At 36.3% G+C, this 17,148-nt stretch overlaps 1 protein-coding gene across 3 annotated transcripts in view; it reads left to right on the top strand.

Annotated features, from left to right (window-relative positions):
• LOC134754869 (gustatory receptor for sugar taste 64f-like) overlaps positions 1 to 17,148 on the top strand; it is an 81,889-nt gene that overhangs the window by 41,960 nt on the left and 22,781 nt on the right. For all 3 annotated transcript variants that reach the window (XM_063691320.1, XM_063691319.1, XM_063691318.1), the window contains one exon: positions 16,901 to 17,080. In XM_063691320.1, the coding sequence (XP_063547390.1) occupies positions 16,901 to 17,080 (180 nt within the window). The remainder of the gene's footprint in view (positions 1 to 16,900; positions 17,081 to 17,148) is intronic.

Below are 17,148 nucleotides of genomic sequence, written 5' to 3'. Positions count from 1 at the left end.
TTAGCGCACTCTTTACATAAATATTAAACTATTATAATAAACACCTTTAATGTCGACAGAGTGTTTTTGTCATGCTATTTTCTACTATTACTCACACATGCAAACAGTGTTTCCGTGATCCTTGTAGTAGACAATTTCACGGAGCGTAAGTATGCTGTAATGGCGTTGCGGTATGTTCGTGGAAATACGTGCAAGAGGATTCGGGTTCAAGACTGGTACGAGTAAGGTACTTTTTTATTGTTTTTATTTGTCCTTTTTGTGTTATCTTTAAGGTACTTTTTTATTGTTTTTATTTGTCCTTTTTGTGTTATCTTTCTTATACTTTTAAACGAGCAATTCTTGTATCTCCATACTAACATTATAAATGCGAAAGTCTGTCTGTCTGTGTGTGTTACCTCTTCACGCTTAAACGGCTGAACCGATTTAGTTGAAATTTGGTATAGTGATAGTTTGAGTCCCGGGGAAAGACATAGGGTAGTTTTTATCCCAGAAATCATCCTTTAAGGGGGTGAAAAGGGGGGTGGAAGTTTGTATGGGGAATCATTAAATTTTATGGATATTTGTAAGATATCTGAGTTAAATAAAACGGGTACAGAAAACATAAACGTATTTCATATATTGATGTAAGTCAAGAAGTGACGTGACAACACATGTCAGTAAGAACAGAAAAATAAAATCTATCTAATAAGGTTGCGTTCTTAATCTCCAACACTCCCTGCAGAACGCAAACCCATTTTATCAACACAATAAGCATGTTTTTCAAAAGTAGTCCCTTTGTTAAATTATCGGCCACCATATTACAACTGTTCACAAACAAGAACTTCACTTTAGCCTTCACAACGTTTTCTCTCAGAAAATTCAAACGAATGTTTAGTCTTCGCCCTTCGGCTTGTAACAGTCTGTAGTAGCCAATTTTATTGCACTTTGGTTGTCACAGTGGATAGGAAGCGCACCATGACACCATCTTCAGCTTGGCCTAGTTCAGCCTGCAGTTGTTGCAGCCACAGAGCTTCCTGGGTCGCTGCAGCCATCGTATTTTGACTCTGCCGTTGAGAGTGCCACGGTTTGTTGCTGACAAGAATTCCAAGAAATGCAACCGTTCTGGGACAGAAATACATAGTCCGTGCATGATCTTCTATCCAGTGGATCACTGGCCAAGTCGGCATCACAATATCCGATTATTCCTCTTGAGTCATCTTTGACATAGTTCCTTGAAGTAATCTCATAATGTAGAAGTGGTCTGGTAAGAAGCCCGATCTGTCAAATTTCAGAACTTTTAGCTCCGAAGTTATGGTTCAGATACCTAAAGAAAAACGTCAAAAATGGGATTCAAAGTCCAGAAAACAGATATTTGTCGGCTACTGTGAATCTACCAAGGCATACCGAATACTCGATCCTGAAACGAATCAGATCACGAAGAGTAGAGATGTGGTATTTTTAGAAAATTTCAGAAAATGTGATAACAACATTTACGTACCTTGTACATCCGACAGCAGCCCGGCAGCAGAACAGTCACCTGAAGAACCCTGTAAAGATGAAGCAGAGAGCAACGTGGAACCGTCTTCAGGTGACGACTATTTTTCTGGCGACAATGATGACACATCCTACATACCAGAGGACTTGATAGAGCTTGATTCACCAACACGTAATTATGACTTACGTCCGCGAAAAGCTTAAATAAAGCGAAAGCTTAGGAATAATCGGATATTGTGATGCCGACTGGGCCAGTGATCCACTGGATAGAAGATCGTGCCCGGGCTATGTATTTCTGTTCCCGTTTTATTTAACTCACAGATATCTTACAAATATCCATCATGGTAGCAGAGCGTGGTTTGTAAGCAGAAAGAGTAAGTGAATAAAACGTCGTAGTGAACACTTCAAATCTCGCGAACGTCGACGGGCGAGTTTGAACGGAGAATTATTTTTGTTACGTCAAATGTTCATCGAGTTATTGTTACCACGTAAATATGTCGAAATCAGGCAATAATAATATACATATTGATAAACTTGTCGGGCGAGAAAATTACGCAAGTTGGAAATTTGCTGTACAAGCTTACTACGAGCTTGAAGAATTGTGGACATGTGTTACTGGTACCAATACCGACACTAAAAAGGAGACAAAGGCGAAGTCGAAGCTTATCTTGCTGTTAGACCCGATCAATTATACAGGGTAACATTAAATTGGTGATACAAAATCAATGTTTTACATACATCTTCCCTAAACTAAGCCCCTCAATTAATCTGATGCTTTAAAAATAATCAAAAGTAATTTGTTTAATTTTTTTATTTTATCCCGTTTTTTTAGGCTTTACATGGTTATCCTAACATAATGATAAACAAAGAAAAGGTTAAAGTATTTCAAATGAACACTTTCCTCTTTGGTTATCAATCACCTGCCACAGTTTATGATGTAAACGTGTTTTGATTAGTACTTGTCACTTGTCAAAGAAAATAAGATTTTATGCAAGATTTCGGTTTTACAATAAAATTTAAGATAAAATTATTCTCGAGAAACGTGTTGACGATTTTGCTACAAGAAGTGCCGGAGCAAAATTTAGAGAATCCTCATTTCCGGCAAGTTTGCGCAGTTTGCTCTAAGTTTGCGAAATCATTTGGAGCAAGAGTTCCCTGACAGATGGATTGGACGAAACGGCCCAGTCGCAAAGCCGTCTCGAAGTCCCAATCTTCGCATGGCCGACTCGACATCCTTTGCGTGGCGAAATTAAAAGGAGAGTGTACGCACGGGAATCAAATACCGTCTATGAACTTCGCCAAAAGATAATTGAGGTGTTCAATTCTGTGAAAGCCAATGTAGACTCAAAATCAATCATATGAATTAGACTTCGTGTCCAGGAAGGCGGTGGGCATTTTGCACACATCTTAAAATACGTTTAGGTTAAGTAGGTGCACACTACTTATTGAAACGTTGGTATTTTAAGATTCTGTTACATTCGGTAGATTACGTACATTAATAAATAATTTAATTTAAATTGATTCGCTTATTATTACCATAAATGTATCAGGGTACATAAGACTAAACAGCTTAAGGCCAGTCCAGACGGGAACAGTTTTGTGCTAATCTGATAAAATTGTCTGATCAAATCAGGTGGTGTGGATGCAAATGCCAATTTGGCCCGCCGATTCCCCTTTTCTTCGATTGTAAGATTATGACCGATACAATGGAGATTTGTGACGCCAGTAGGCGCGTTTAGGGGCATTATTTTTTAATTTAGAGCACTTAAATGTCACCATAATTCTCCCGTCCGTCTGGACTGGGCTTTAGTTACACGAGTGTCACTAATGGTGATATCGATAATTATTAACTTACATTGAAAACATCGAGTGACAGGTATGACAGTTAGGTATTTAACGTGGGGTAACCACACTTCGGGACTTTAATTATTTGTTTTATTAGAAAATTAGCGATAATTAAATACAGCTAATTATAACAACGGAGTTACTGTAGTATACTATTGGGCATTAACTGAGCCACAATCAAGTGTTTTGTATCACCAATTTAATGTCACCCTGTATACATGTGCAGAATGCCACTACATGTAAAGAAGCCTGGGAGAATTTAGAAAAGGCGTTTGATGATAAAGGGTTATACAGAAGAGTAGCCTTGTTGAAAGACCTTATTACTACCACGCTGGACTCGTGTAGTAATGTCGATGACTACGTAAACAAGATAATGTCAACCGCCCACAAACTAAGAAATATTAAGTTCAGTATTGATGACGAATGGCTTGGAACGCTGATGTTGGCAGGCTTACCTGAAATGTATAAGCCAATGATTATGGGATTGGAGAGTTCGGGTATCCAGATCAGCGCAGATTCCATCAAGTCTAAACTCCTGCAGGAAGTTCAATGCCCTGAGAGCTCATCGTTCTTCACGAGGAGTAAGACCGCTCATGGAAGTCAAGCAAGTCCGCCGCAAATTTGCCGAGGCGCACACTGATAGTTTCGACGCAATAGTTAGAAAACGGTGTGCGTCATTAATCAACCGTCTTCGCCACAGCCCAAAGAGTATTCTAAACGTGCTGGCGCAGCGCTGGGACTCCCCATTGTGCGCGCGCTGGGTGCGGCTGCACGCGCCGCCGCAGGCCGCACCACGCCGCTTTTCAATTAACTAGCTTATATGTTTGTTTTGTTTGTTTTTATTTTTATCACTAACATAGATTTATAAGTTTTGCTGTGCCTTGTACTAACAATAATATGGACTTTTTATTCGAAATAAAAATATTGAATTGAATTGAATTAAATCTTTTTATTTTGAATTCCAGTACAATGCCAGAAAATGAATGTTTTGTTGTCCATAAAGCATGTCTTCTGTCAAAATTTTGCTTTTGTAAAGCACTTGTTTGACATGGTAGTGAGGCGGCGTAGTTTTTCGTCGCTTACATATCTAAAGCAAAACAAATATGATATAAGGGTCTAGGAGATCATCATCATCAAGTACCTTCATAAAAATGACAAAGGCACTAACCAATAAGTACTTTACTAACTATAAGTTTTCACAATATTTTGTCTGGAAAAGAAGTTGAAGATTATTATATCACATCTAAATCTAGGTGTGTACCTAACAGATGCTAACAGGAAGCTAAAGTGCAATGAGAAATTGAAACTTACCCTGCACTTTCAGCTGCTTCATTTTGAGGTTTTTCTATTTTTCTCTTTTTACGCCATATATCTACACGACTTGCAAAAGAAAAGTATTTTCTTATAAACAAGATTACGGAAGTAGTGAGAATTATTTTCTGAAAGATGGGCACGAGAAAATTACAAAGTACAATGAACGAATGAAACTGGAACTTACGACACTTCACCATAATGATTACGCTTCAATTGAGCGTGAACTCTTTTTCTGGATTTTCGCGGACCAGAATACCGGTGATTTTTGTAACTTGATTTAGACGTTGCCATCATTTTCAATCCACAAACAAATAAAATTGACAAGTCACATAATAAACATGAGGTAGTTTTGATCACGTTTTGATGTCTATCAAGTACCTGTCAAGTATCAGTGTCAACAAAAAATGCACTGAAAATGACGGTACTGCAAATTCGCGCCGATGCCACCCCGGACGGCCGAGGCATGGAGTGGCAACGTCGCAACGTATTTTTACACGACATTTGTGACACACACATACGTAAAATTGATAAAAAGATAACATTAATTTATGCATGATTTCTGTATGAAACAAAGTTTTTCTATTCATTTAGCGCAAACGAATATTCGAAAGTAGATAAATGCGGAAATATTTATGTACTAATAGTGTGTAGTGAATGAAAGTCAGCGATCAACTGGCAAAGTTTTGGAGCCTTAAAGAAGTCCAACCTCAAAACCAACTTTGTCAGCTGATGATGAATTCTGTGAACACTACTTTACTGCAACCACGAAGCACCTTGATGATGGTAGATTTTCAGTTATCATGCCCTTAAAAGAGACTCTAGAGGTAGCTCTCGGTGACTCTCACAGCATGGCTGAAAAGCGCTTCTACAGCCTTGAGAAAAAACTTAATGAAGATACTCACTTTAAAAATGAGTATTGCAAATTTATTCGTGAATACGAGGAGCTCGGTCACTTAACTGAGATCAGCAGGCCTTAATTCGGGTACTTTATGCCCCACCTCGCTGTGATCCGTGAGCGCAGCGAAACTACACGCTTGCCCGTTGTTTCTGAGCCCGTTAACGATTTTGGAGCAAAAATGCTAAATTGATGGATTTAGTCGTTGAAATTATACACGTTTTGTTACGTAATATCTAAATAACAGGAATTGGTTTCTATTAGCACGTCTTCTCATCTTGCCTTTTAATAATGAGGTCGCGATCGTGCGTCACCGGTAATATATGAAGAGAAGATTATTATGGTGCTAAATTATACAAAATGATGCATAAGTACAGTTTTAGTCAGGTCACATTTTTGACAAAATCGATTTCGACTGGAATGATGTTACTTTTTGGCAACCGGGTTTTTTAACGTAATTTGACCCCGCTGAATCCGAATTTGCCGGTTGCTCGATCGAAATCTTAACCGGAAGTGAGATATTCAAATTGGCGGCCATTATTACCGACCCTCATGAGTTCCTTGTATGGAGACCCATATTTTTTAAATATTTTTTTTTATAATTATTATTGCAGAAAATAGCAGTTGTGAAAGTTTGGAGTACCCATCTGCTATAGTGCCAAATATACAGCCCTTTAAAGATTAAACAAAAACTTTTTTTAAGTTTTCGTAAATAACTCATAAACGGTGGCGCATAGCAAAAAATGTTTCGATTGAATCAATATTCAGAGGGATATTAACGCGGGAAAGTTAATTATAATTAATTGTACGGTTCCTTTTTTTAAGTTTTCGTAAATAATAGATATTAAAGAGGGAAAGCTAATTTTATTATAATCAATTATAAGGTTCCTTTTTTTAAGTTTTCGTAAATAACTCGTAAACAGCGGCAAATAGCAAAAAATGTTGTGGAATTTAAATAATTTACACAAAATTTTCTACAAAACAGATTTATTACACTTTTCGCTGGGATCAATATTTAAATAGATAGTAAAGAGGAAAAGTTACTTATAATCAATTCTAAGGTTCCTTTTTTAGTTTTTCGTAAATAATTTGTTAACTATAACGCATAGCAAAAAAATCTGTTACATAGATAATTAACATAGAATTTCCTACAAGAAACATGTGAAATAATTTTCGCTAGGAACAATATTTAAAAAAAGATATAAAAGCGGGAAAGTTAATTATAATCAATTCTAAGGTTCCTTTTTTTAACTCTTCGTAAATAATGTGTAAAGTATGACGAATAGCAAAAATATCTGTTACATAAATAATTAACATAGAATTTCCTACAATAATCATGTCAAACACTTTTCGCTCGGATAAATATTTAAAAAAAGATATTAAAGCGGGAAAGTTAATTATAATCAATTTTAAAGTTCCTTTGTAGTTTTTCGTAACCAACTCGTAAACGGTGGCTAAAAGCTAAATAAGTTCTTATAAATAAATAATCTATACATACAATTTTCTACAAAAAACGTTCGAAACACTTTTCTCTAGAATCAATATTTAAAACGATATTACAGGAAGAAAGTTAATTACATAATTAATGTTATTAACGGGTATAACGCGATTAAATTTCATTATTTTACCTTTTTCCCTTTTTTCTTTTTTCTTTTTTGACTTTTTTTTACATGAAACAGAAACGGGTAGATAAATTTATTTGTCTATCCCGAACATTTATATAAACTAATGTCGGGTAGTTTAGTGTTGTTTACCAATCTTTCTTGACCACAGCTAGTGCAACCTAACTGAAACGTCGGAAAAAGGTAAAATAATGAAATTTAATCGCGTTAGACCCGTTAATGACATTAATTATGTGTACAAAACGCGAAAGTTTAAAGTGTTAACTACAATCAAACTATTTTTAGATACTTTAAAATACGCATTTGATTCCCGTAGGTAAAAGTAATAACTTTGTTTAAAAAAACATAAAATAGGTAAAATAAAATCATACTCACTATCAAGTCCTTAACATTGTACCTATATAACAATTTTTGGTTTAGGGGACTAAATCGTGCGTGAAACATGAAAATTTGAGACTTTTTTGACAATATTTAAGGTTTTAGGTTTTGAAGTGTCAATCCACTTTCCGCCTTTTGTCCTGAGCCAGAAGGCGAAAAATCTCCTTATATGATCACGTTTTTTGACATTACAATCTCGATTAATTGCTTAATAAAATGATAAATTCATTTAATATTCATACCTATTCTCATATTTCTCATACTAGACGCTTTTTTTCACCAAAAGAGTCTTACTCCGCGCACATAGATTAAAGGTTTTAAATGCGTGCTAAAAGATTCAACCATTGAATAAATATTTAAATACATAAATATATAAAAATAATGAAGGATAATTAAAGCCCTTCGAGTGAGTTTTGTAACATAACGAGGCCTTTTAACTGGGAATTTGTATTGCGGTTCGCCGCTGACGATGATATTTTCCACCTTTAGGGCGGTTCCCTGAGCCGGAAGGCGAAAAATCTCCTTATATGATCACGTTTTTCTAAGAGGCGTTGATATTCGTAGACGTGGAAAAATATATGCAGTTCTTGACTATATTCTCTTTAATAACATAGCTTTCGATAGACGAATTATGACACTTTTAATCCAACTTTACTCGGTTATTTATTATGTGATACTATAAACAAAAAATAAGAAAAAACAATCTTAAGTTTAATAGTACTTTCATAGCTTTCGAATTTCGATATTGTAAGGTAACGTTTTCGAGAATCTACTTATTTTCAGATAAATTTTCACTTGTTTTGAAGTAATTTCTGGAGAAAAGTGATTTCGTCTAACTTTCATTAACACTACCAAAGTCATATAAAATAAAAATGTAGTCTGTAAAAGGTCGAGTACTGGATATGTGTAATACAAAATTACTATTTTTAGCCGTCAAAACTTCATGAAATTTACAAATAAGAGCGACAAAATCTGGGCTTTACGCGTTGACCTAAACGTCCATCAGAAAACAAAATCATTACTAATTTAGTGTTTTCAAAAAAATTGATGTGTAAAACGGCAAGATTCTCGAAGACGACACGTGCTAATAGAAACCAGTACTTGTTATTTCTATTACGTATCATTTTCGCGACTAAAATCGATAACGGGCTCTTAATAATAGCATTCAGCACGTTGGCCCCGTGGTCCAGGATGAGTTGTTTAACATACTCATTCGGTTCCGCAAGCATAAGTACGTATTGTCTGGAGATATGGTAAAAAATGTATAGACAAATCATGGTAGATGAGTCACAAAGACATCTCCAGCTTATTTTATGCAGAAAGCAGAATAACATGCCTCTTAAAACTCTGCAGCTGAACACAGTAACATACGGTACTGCATGTGCACCTTTCTTAAGCACCTGGTGCCTGATTCAGTTAGCAATGGAATGTTCTGATCCTGTCGTCTCTAAGGTACGACTTTTACGTCGACGACCTCTTGACAGGTGCCGCGACGGAGGGCGAACTAGCTCACATCCTAAAGACGGTTACCGAGGTCCTTAACTCTGCTGGTTTTCCTATAGGAAGATCAGCGCTAGCCCAGCCAGGCTAGCACCATGCTGAGTCGGGACCATTTCGTGGCTTATATTATTTATGTTGTGTTTCCTATGTACGTGTTATCCTCTTTTTTGCCACGAATAAACGCTATCTATCTATCTATGGACAAATTGTCCAGAAATATTTCAGGAAGCCACAGAATCTGACTCATAATTTGTCAAAAGAGTCAAGTGTACTGGGAGTATTGTGGGCACCAAGTACTGACACTCTCAGATTCGAAATCAACATAAACGAATCTGATCATAAAGTCACCAAACGCATGATTCTATCGAATACATGTAAGATCTTCGATCCTTTAGGTTTGCTAAGCCCGTGCACCATAACACTTAAGATTCTGTTACAGAAGCTCTGGGAACTTAAATTAGAATGGGATGCACACGTTCCAAAGAGCATAAAAAAGACGTGGGATAGGATCATAAAAAAGTGAGTTGCTTGCACTTTCAATCCCCAGGTCTGTTCTGTGCACTTCTCTGTCTCCACAGATCTTCACTGTTTCGTGAATGCCTCACAAGACGCGTATGCTACTTGTGTGTATTTACGCTCAACTGACGATGAAGGCAACGTAAGCATCCACGTATTATGCGACAAGAAACCAATATCGCTCATTCCTGTAGTATCAAAAGTTTTCGAGCGTTTGTTGAGTGCAAGACTGATGCAGCATTTCACCTCAAATAACCTTTTAAATGGGCAGCAATACGCCTACCAGGCGGGCCGGTCAACGAGGGATGCGGCCCGCGATGTGTTCACCCGGGTGATGACGCACCTCGAGGGCGGGCGGCAGGTAGCAGCGATATTCTGCGACCTGTCGCGCGCCTTCGAAATGATCGATCATGCCCTGCTCTTAAAAAAGCTAAATCGCTACGGCTTCAAAGAACATTTTTTGAGCACAATTGCGTCATTCTTGTCTAATCGACAGCAGAGTACTTCCGTTCTCGGTGCAAAATCAAATCTCGAGCCCATCGGGGGTGTTCTGTCCCCCAGGGATCCATAATGGAGAATAACCTTTTTTAACGTTAGTTAATGACATAACAACTGCATGTTCGGAACCTGAATACATTATGTTTGCTGACGATACATGCATAATAATTAACGCAGAGAATTTTAATAATTGAAAAGTAAAAGCGAACGAAGTTATGCATGGTTCCTATCTAACGGCATGCAACTGAACATTGACAAAACTAATATTATGCACTTCCAACTGCGTAAAAGTAACGAATGTCAATTTAATATTGTTATAAATGATATTAACTTACCTCAAGTTGATCAGGTGAAATATCTAGGCTTCACGATGGATTCAGGTTTGACATGGTCACCCCATATAGACGCAGTTTGCGACAAGTTAGCATCTGCCTGTTTTGCTTTATCCAGACTGGCACCCACCCTGACACCTGACAACCTCAGAACTGCCTATTTCGGGTACTTTCACTCAATCTTAACCCAAGGTGTTGAACTATGGGGTACGTCAGCAGACTGTGACAGACCGTTTAAACTACAGAAGCGTGCTCTTAGAATTATATCTGGTAAGCCCTACGATCATCCAGCCCAAGCATTATTTAAGCAGCATAAAATTCTAACTCTGCCTTGTATCTTCATATTGATGGCCTGCCAACACGTGAGGTCTAATCTTAAACAATACACAACGCGCGGTCAGTGTCATGGTAGAAATACCCGTGGTGCACACCTGCTACTTGTCCCGCACCGCAGACTCGCTAAAGCTCGAAAGTCACTCGCTGTCCTAGGTGTCAAGATCTATAATACCCTACCTAGTGACATAATTACCTCGGCGAGCGATAAAATATTTTTCCCCTCACTAGCTCGGAAAGCCGTCTATTATCCTTTAAAACAAGCGGGGAAAAACGCATTTTATCCACTAGTGGGGAAAGTAATTTGACCTTGGATGGAGCGTGTTTAAGTAGCTTGACAGATAACAAAACGTAAAACGCTCATGATAATGGTTTGTTCGATATTAATTATCATTAAATAAATGGTTTGAGAATCTAATAAAAAATACCAAATTTAGCTTTATTTAATAATTTTAAGTCATAAACATTAAAATTCCATAAGAAACGTTAGATTTTTTGTAATGATGTTAAATATAATTCTGAACGCACAAGTTGAGTCGATGCAATTTCAAAACGCATCGTTGACATTTCATACGTCAGAACAGAAATGTCAACATTGTCAACAAAATTTTTACTGTTCTTCTCACCGACTCACGTAAAAATCAGAATTTCTAGTGTTTTCTGTTATAATATCGTAAAAAAATTAGTGATTCCAGTGATGAAGATGATCTAACGCCTGTGGATGTTGCACTTTCCTCGCTATAGTGAGGGGAAAAGTTTTGTGTTACACACGGGTGCAAATGTATTTTACTTCTCGTGTGTTGAAACACTCGCTACGCTGAGGATTCTTTTTTAGAACCACTCGCTTCGCTCGTGGTTCAACTATAGAATCCTTTCGCTTGCTCATGTTTAAATTCCACACTCGCGGGTAAAATACAACTTTGCACCCTTGTATAACAAATAACTATTACAATAAGATTAAAAAAATGTTGCTTGACCTGTGTTGCTACAGTGTGAATGAATTTATTTTAAGGAAGTGTAATAAGCCCTGACATTAGATAAAAAACTGAGATATAGATACAATAATTGTAATAACGAATAGAAAATAAATATAATAATTGTAATAATGAACTTTATCAATAGAACTACGAACACAAATTGTATATTGTAATGAAGTATAAATTTATTATAATTATATGGTTGACATTGTATATTATAGTATGGTTGAATTGACGTGTACAATTTGTACAATTTTATCAATAAATGTATCTTATCTTATCTTATCTTATCTTACTTCTCGTGTTTCAATTCCACAATCGCGGGTAAAATACAACTTTGCACCCTTGTATAACAAATAACTATTATTCGGATGTTTGTTACCGTTATATCATGTTACAAATGCATTTCCGTTTTTAAATTACCATTTAATTACTTAAAATTATAAATAAAAAGTACAAAAATTTGCCCGCGAAAAGCTAGTGACCGAAACGCTCGAAACGCCACGTGACGTCACGCGTTCGAAAGATTAGTGTCATTAGTAGCAAACGTCAGTTGGGCCGCCCAACGTGTGACGTCATCACGCTCTGTCGAATTCGCGCCAAAAATTATGAGCGTTTCAACCGCTCAAAAATTTTCAACATTTTAAATATTTTTTAATAAAATAATGTTAAGGTTTACAAAAGTATTTTTATCATTTCCGGTGTTCCAACGATATAAATTATGAATCCAAAACTAAAAATAAGTTCATGCATGGAGCTAATTGTTCACATAGTATAAATAACCAAACCAATCTGTTTAAATTCGTTGAGCTTAGTGAAATAGTTATCTTGCAATTGCCACACATTAAAATAGCGTGTATTACCAAAATATTTAGTAATCATAACACGTGGATCGTACAAATAAATAATATTTTTTTGCAGAGCTTAATAAATGATATGTAAACTTGACAATAAATACTTGTATAGGTAATATATACATTAAGTATGATAAAATAGTTATATTGTAAGTGCCACACAGTCAGATTGTGTGTATTACTAGATTATTCAGTATTTATAACACATGGAGTGTCTAAATAAACAATATTTATAGTACAAATTAATAAAAGTTATGTAAACTACAAGAAATTCTTGTAAAGGCAATAACTAAAGTTTTATACTTTTTTATAAGTTGGCATTACTTTGTAGCTGTTGTACAGAAATAACAATAATATTCTCGTAATGTATACTGGTGAACAAACAGTTCTGTTTAAAAAGTATTTCGTTTGTATAAATATGTGTTTCTGTTGTGTAACGAAACGCCATTTTGTATCGTAGTGAATGCTATAGCAGTATAGTTGATATAGCTGGCGTTACTTTGCGCCTCTTGTAAAAAATAACAATAATATTCTCGTAATATATACCGAAAAAATAATTCTGTTAAAAAAATAAGGTTTGTATAAATAAATGTTTCGCTTGTATAACGTATCTCATCCTAATTAAAATATATGCCGTAATTAAAGGGGTTGAAACTTTGTATTGGGATCGAATATTTTTTAGGCGAGGGACTTGAAACTTTGTGAAAGAGCATGTTATTAGAATACAAGGAAAGTACCTAATATCAGCGTTTTTGAAAATTCATCCCCTGAAAGGGGACTTTTAACCCCTTTTTAACAAAAGGGGTTGAAAGTTAGTATCGGGTACGAATATTTTTTTAGAATGAGAGACTTAAAGCTTCTTAAACCATTATAATATACAATACAAGAAAAAATAATTTCAGGGGTTTGGATATTTATAATTATTCTAATAAATCGAATATTTTTTGGGCGAGGGACTTGACACTTTGTGAAAGAGCATGTTATTAGAATACAAGGAAAGTACCTAATATCAGCGTTTTTGTAAATTCATCCCCTAAAAGGGGACTTTCAACCCCTTTTTTAACAAAAGGGGTTGAAATCTTGTATCGGGTACGAATATTTTATAGAATGAAAGTCTTGAAGCTTCTTAAACCCTCATAATATACAATACAAGAAAAAAGAATTTCAGCGGTTTGGATAATTATTATTCTAATAAATTGAGAGGGATTATATCGATGACATTTTTTTTTTCAATTGGGGATTTCAGTTATTAACAAATTATTAACCCTACTGCAATACCAACTAAACCAATAAACAAATCCACGCGTACGAAGTTGCGGGAAACAGCTAGTTCATTTATATGTCTTGCCCGTACTCGATACAATGGTGTTCCGGACATTTGGGAGGTGTGCGTGGAGCCGAAACCAATATCATCATCATCATCATTTTAGGATTCAGTCGCCCACTGCTGAGCATAGGCCTCTCTTCGTGTACGCCACTTATCCCGGTCCTGGGCTAGTCTCATCCAAAAGTGCCCCGCGATTTTTCGAACGTCATCCACCCAACGAGCCAACGGATGCCAGGCGCTTCTTTCATCCGAAAGCGGCCACCAATCTGTCAACATTTTGGTCCACCTGCCATCACTCTGCCTGGCAACATGTCCCGCCAAACTCCATTTAAGCTTGGTAATAACGTCTCCCACATCTCGCACCTAGGTGCGGCATCGGATCTCGACATTCCTCACTCGGTCTTGAAGTTTGATGCGCAGCATGGCGCGCTCCATGACTCTCTGTGCTACTCGTATTTTATGCACAACCTTCTTAGTGAGCGTCCATGTCTCGGCACCGTATGTCATGGTGGGCAGGACACATTTATTAAAGAGGCGAGTTTGCGGAACGCATTGTGGAACGTTATCAGATTAAGGTATGTCCCCTAGTTTGTTAAATGCTGCCCAACCCAGCTGGATTCTCCTGAAGATCTCCTTTCCCTGTTGTTTTATGAGGCCGGTGTCGATTTTAGTCGCAAAAATGTAAAATTGACAGATTTAATCCGTGAAATTTTACACCTTTTGTTACCTAATTAAAATAACAAGTACCGGTTTCTATTAGCACGTCTTCTTATCTTACCTTTTATCAGATCAATTTTTTGAAAACAGACTCACTAAATTAGTAATGTTTGCTTTTCTGATGGACGTTCAGGTAAACGCGCGTAAAGCACTGATTTTGTCCCTCTTATTTGTAAATTTCGTAAAGTTTGAACTGCTAAACATGGTAATTTTGTATTACACATATCCTGTACTTGACGTTTATCAGACTACATTTTTATTATTATAACTTTGAAGTAGTGTAAATGAAAGTTAGACGAAATAAATTTTCTCCAGAAATTACTTCAAAACAAGTGACAATTTCTCTGAAAATCGATTTAATTTCAACGTAATTTTGATACTTAAACAATCTACAACATTTGCTGAAACTATTCTTATACATCAATTTGTATAATTTACCACCATGATTTTTTGATGAATTTTTTAAAACTGCCCCTTCTCTTCATGCATTACCGGTGACGCACGCTCGCGACCTCATTATTAAAAGGCAAGATGAGAAGACGTGCTAATAGAAATCAATATTTGTTATTTAGATATTACGTAACAAAACGTATAATTTCAACGACTAAATCTATCAATTTTACATTTTTTCTCCAAAATCGACTACGGCCTCTGATGTCAAAAGATAAAATATGTCCAAGATATACGTTACGTATTCCTACCTCCAGTTCTTCCTCTCCCACCATTATGGTGAGATTCGAATTGCCAGTGATGTTCGTCATAACTTTGGTCTTGCACATATATTCATCTTAAGACCTACTTTTAAAGAAGCATGGTATATGGATCATCGGCAAACAAAACAATATCGTCGGCGAATCTTAAGTGCGACAAGAAGACCCAATGGAATCCATGGCATGGATGTTAATACCGGTTCTGTCCCAAGCAAGGGTTTTAATGACGTCTTCTAGTACCGCCGCAAAAAGCTTGGGTGAAATGGTATCTCCTTGCCGCACGCCCCTTTTGATGGAAATCGGGTTACTTGTCTTGTGAAGACGAACTTGCATGGTTGCCGAGCCGTACAGGTCCCAACACACCTCGACAACTCGCGACAGGTTAACAAAATGTATGGGGTGCACTGGGCAGTGTCGTGTCTACTCGTGTCGTGGGACAGGTAATGCCTATTGGATGAATACGACGGCCTAACTACTGGAATGTTGAAATAAAAACCGAACGCCTACCTAATTAAAACGGATATCCAATTTTATCTCCGGCAGTCGGTGACTTGCCCTCTGCAAGATGAGCATCCATAATACGGAACCCTAAAAAGTGATATCAAAGATGGCTCAAGGTCGAAACCTGTACAAGGGCAAAACCAAAATATTTTCGCTTACAAAACGAATAATCAGCTAAAAGTTGATGTGCGTATTCTTTTCTCATTTGCGAAATGTTGTCTGCTATACAAAAATCTACGTAATGAAGCTCGGCGAATCAATAGGGTTTTACTATGCCTTAGTTTTATACATACTTTAGATATACATGAAATAGCAGCAAACGTTTTTGGTAAATATCATCCAAAGCTACGTATGGGTAAAAAACTACTATACCATCTTACGTGTAGTTGTGTACAGTGTGCAAAAAAATGTATGAGCATAATAAATTATATAAGTACCTACATATTTAATATTAGTTGTACATATTAATAACATGTAAATTGTTATGTTCTCTTCATCACCTCTTGATCGAATTCTTCAATTGTAATGCGTGATTTTCGGTTAGATTTCTTTATGGGTGTTTTAATTCTTTGATTTAAACACTTTTCAATTCATGTGCTGCCAACCAAGTGCAGGAAACGATGCCTTATAAATTTGCCTAGCTGGATTCAAATTCGATGTTTTTAAAGTTACGTATTGAATTGTATATTCATGAACGACGCAAGAAATACGAAGACAATTACTCAAGTTTTAACATCTATCACAATATAGTCATAAGATTCATAAGTAGACAGGAACAATCAAACTTGAAATATAAACAAATAATGAATTCTCGAACCATACGACATACGTTATTTAATCATTACAAATTTCAAAAATGGAATCTCTACTCGAAAACTTCTCTCATTCATGATAGAGGGACTTTAGTAAAGTTTTTTACCCATACCCACATGATTATGATTATGTATCGCTCCATACAAAAAAGGCCTTACGTAAGTTTATGCTAACGCCATTAGCCATAGTCAAAGTCTCGATAAAGTGCAACTCTTCGCGATGTAAGCGGCAATAGCCCTAAAGGCCCTTTTTAAACGGAGTGACACAAACGTCTGAATATATTATATATTTTTAGCGCCAGCTATCTTTTATGGAACTACGTGTATATATATAGCTCTGTTTCTACAAGTATCTTTAAAATGGCCTAAATTAGTCAAGCACGCAATTCAAACAGAAGATCTAGATCCCAATTTTGATACAAGTTTAACATTAAAATGTTACATGACTTGCGCCGTTGTTCTTCTCCTAGCCATATGTAAGTAAATTAATATAGTACTAGGCATAATAAATCATACACCTAAATAGATTGTTTCAAAAAGCATA

The sequence above is a fragment of the Cydia strobilella genome, chromosome Z (assembly GCF_947568885.1).
Source record: "Cydia strobilella chromosome Z, ilCydStro3.1, whole genome shotgun sequence".
NCBI lineage: Eukaryota > Metazoa > Arthropoda > Insecta > Lepidoptera > Tortricidae > Cydia > Cydia strobilella.
The sequence above is the reverse complement of the archived record's forward strand: the minus strand, read 5'-3'. Positions and strand labels throughout refer to the sequence as shown.